The 3068-nt window shown below is 37.3% G+C and overlaps 1 protein-coding gene across 3 annotated transcripts in view; it reads right to left on the bottom strand.

The window, feature by feature from the left end:
• The window catches only part of TCTN1 (tectonic family member 1), a 12386-nt gene that overhangs the window by 2519 nt on the left and 6799 nt on the right, over positions 1–3068 (bottom strand). For all 3 annotated transcript variants that reach the window (XM_010720169.3, XM_010720166.3, XM_010720168.3), the window contains exons 8-12: positions 2649–2774; positions 1655–1780; positions 1195–1277; positions 712–852; positions 253–409 (exon numbers count right to left, since the gene is read on the bottom strand). In XM_010720169.3, the coding sequence (XP_010718471.1) occupies positions 253–409; positions 712–852; positions 1195–1277; positions 1655–1780; positions 2649–2774 (633 nt within the window). The remainder of the gene's footprint in view (positions 1–252; positions 410–711; positions 853–1194; positions 1278–1654; positions 1781–2648; positions 2775–3068) is intronic.

Below are 3068 nucleotides of genomic sequence, written 5' to 3'. Positions count from 1 at the left end.
CAAACTCTATAGAAGCTGTAATTGAAGATGAACTGTTCAACCCACTCAAAGTAGCACAAATGCTCTCTTTACAGCAAGAGGGAAATATTCCTTGTTTCTGAATATTCCAGAGGACTGTCCTCCAGTATTTTTTCTTTTTTTTTTTTTTTGCACTTTTTTCCTGTAGGTCTGAGAAACCTAAGCTGAGAACAGGTTCAGATCACAGAACAGGAGATAGAAAGGATGATAGTGGGGGGGAGAGTTAATCTTCACCTGTTCTGAGGTGCGAAGGTGAGTTATTGGCACCCAGGCAAGCACATCCTGGGCTTGAGAATTTCCAAATGAGGCCACATATTCAGGAAAGCTTTGTCCCATCAGTAAATCTAGGAGGATCTGAGCCAAGGGCTGGCAATTCATAGCTGCTGTAATTCTTCCAGGGGAGAGGGGGGGAAGAAAAAAAAAAAAGTTAAAGCAAAATCCATTGGTTTGGCACAGAAGTAATTTCTCCTTGCTGTCATGCACTGTTCAAGCCTTCTGGCTAAAGTTGCTGATGTGAACAATCTCTCCAAGAGAAAGACCGCTGTTAATTAAATGATATTTCTTATAATTAAGTACTCTATTCCCAGTACTCTTACAGCAGTATGAATGTCCCAGGATGTGAATAGATCCTACTGGAAAGAGTTGTTGTGGGGCTAAAAGCACTGAATAAGGAAAAAATAAAAGTCCTCTTACCGTAACTTACAGCCTGATATCATGTTGTAACCAAATAACACTGGGGTTCTGGCTTCTTGTGCTGTGAGACAATCCTGGTTGGCTGAACTTTGCAGAATAGTGAGCTGACTGTATTTGTTAGTATTCTGAATGATCCCTGATGTAACACACAGTTAAAGGGAAATACAATACTTGAGGATTATGAAGAAAGAATCTGTAGCCAGATCCTTAAGATTCATCTAAAATGCTGTAGTAACCCAAAACTCCTCTTAAACCATGAAGAAGCATTAGAGCATGCAATGAAGATCTGAGTCTACCTCACTGAACAGTTCCAGGAGATTGCAGTGAGGACAGGCATTGGTCACTTCTAGAACATAGCTGAAAAGCATGCATTTACTTTCAGAAAAGACCTGATGAAATGCATAGGGTGTCCAAGCTAGAAAATCTTTGTGAAGTTGGAGCAGAACAAGTGTTGAAAGCAGAATTGCAATAGGGAAAGGATATCCTTGTGGCTTGAAGCCCGCTCTTACAGCCAGTCCAACAACATAACCAGGATTACCACTGAAAGGAACTGGATTTGTATTTACCTGCAACACAAATTTACAGTATTACTTATCTTGTACTGAAATATTTGGAAAATGGTAAAATGTTTCAGTGATCTTCCAGTTATTAACTGCTTTGTATACTAGTAAAGCTTCGCTGTAAGAATATCCCAGTTTTCTGATACTGGGACAAACTTTGCTTTCTCTGGATATGCTTGTGCAGAGTGACAGGAGGAGTCTTCTAAACATCAAAAACTGACTTTGGTGGCCCTTAATGCCCAGTTCTGAAATGCTGCCTCATCTGTGTGGTCAGGACAAGTTACATTTTTACCTTGCTGCTAACAATTGTTCTGATTCAAGTTTAATAAGTTTTGTAATTAAATGTCTTTCAACAAGTCATCCATAACATCTCTAGCAGTTACCTGAGTAAAGCTGATTTCAAAGCTCTGTTGTATTGATAGTGCTTCTTTGTTAACTGTTCCTAAGACAAAAGAAGCAGCTGCTTCTATTATTTCTCCTCTGTCTGTGTATGTAATATGATAACTCACCTGAAAATGAAACATTTTAGATATTAATTAGAACAAGTAGATAAGAGTATGGAACTAAAATAAAGGAATTTAAGTAAGTATTGTAATGTAAGTATTGTTTTCCTTCCTCCTTGTTTAAGAAACACTCAGCTACATTGTAGAGATGTATTGTATCCTCAGTTGCAGTAAGGATGGGCCCAGAAAATAGAAGAAACTGAGCTTCCCCCTCAAAATTAAGCAGTATTTTCAGTGCTTGTTATTTATTCTATTTTGCCCATTGTTTCTGATCTCAGAAGAGAGGGAGTTTTAAGCCCACAAGAAAAGCTATAATTTGATCTAACAAAACCATAACATTTGCAAAGAAGTTAGTAGCCACATCAGCATATTTAGGTGTAAAGGATGATTGTTACCAAATCAAGCCACTGATTAGCAATGTTTAAAAACAGATCTAGGTTTGGAGCCTCTTCAAAACTGACTTCTTGATAAACTTCTAGGTTAATTCTAATGTTCATCTACTTCATCAGGATAAAGAGGTAATTTGCAGTCTGTATTTCTCTGTCTCTGCTACCACTCTGCCTTAAGTCATATTCTCCCAAGGATGATCTGGATTCTAAACTCATTTATTGTCCATTCTGTTATATATGTAGAGCAATAATAAAAAATATTTCATCTTGACTGCACCTTACGTTGCATATTGTTATTATTTTGTTGCAAAATGTATTCTTCTATCCTAAAGTCTGTGTTTCTCTTGTGATACTAGCTTTGGAGATGCTACAATATATGGAAATGGCAAGGCCTCTCTCACATCTTTGTAAGTTGCGAATCAGAAATTATTTGATGCACACGTTTTCCACTAAACAAAAGAGGGAAAAGGAAATGTCATACCTACCCCAAGAACTACATTTATGCATAGTTCATTCAAAATCATAGGGTGCCTGAGGACATCACTGCTGTTAAGTAAAGTCTGCATTCCATTCAGAGACTGGACAACTACGGACCGGACAGTAATATTAACCTGAAAAATAATCCTTGTCATTTCCAAATATTATGTATAATTATTTTGGGCTTTTTCTGTATCGTTATATTTGTGACTCTTCAGAAGTTCCGTTCTGCAGGGACAGCAGTCAATAGTCCTTTAAGTAAGCATCTTGATGAAGTTCAACTAAAAAAGCAAATAAAGTTAGCTAATAGTTTCATGCTGGGGTACTACATCAGATTAAAGTTGCCTGCAGATAGCATATTATCTTGTTGGTAGCATGTTATCTTCGAGTTGCTAATATTATTACTGAATAAAAACCGCAGCATTTTT

This window comes from Meleagris gallopavo, chromosome 17 (assembly GCF_000146605.3).
Source record: "Meleagris gallopavo isolate NT-WF06-2002-E0010 breed Aviagen turkey brand Nicholas breeding stock chromosome 17, Turkey_5.1, whole genome shotgun sequence".
NCBI lineage: Eukaryota > Metazoa > Chordata > Aves > Galliformes > Phasianidae > Meleagris > Meleagris gallopavo.
The sequence above is the reverse complement of the archived record's forward strand: the minus strand, read 5'-3'. Positions and strand labels throughout refer to the sequence as shown.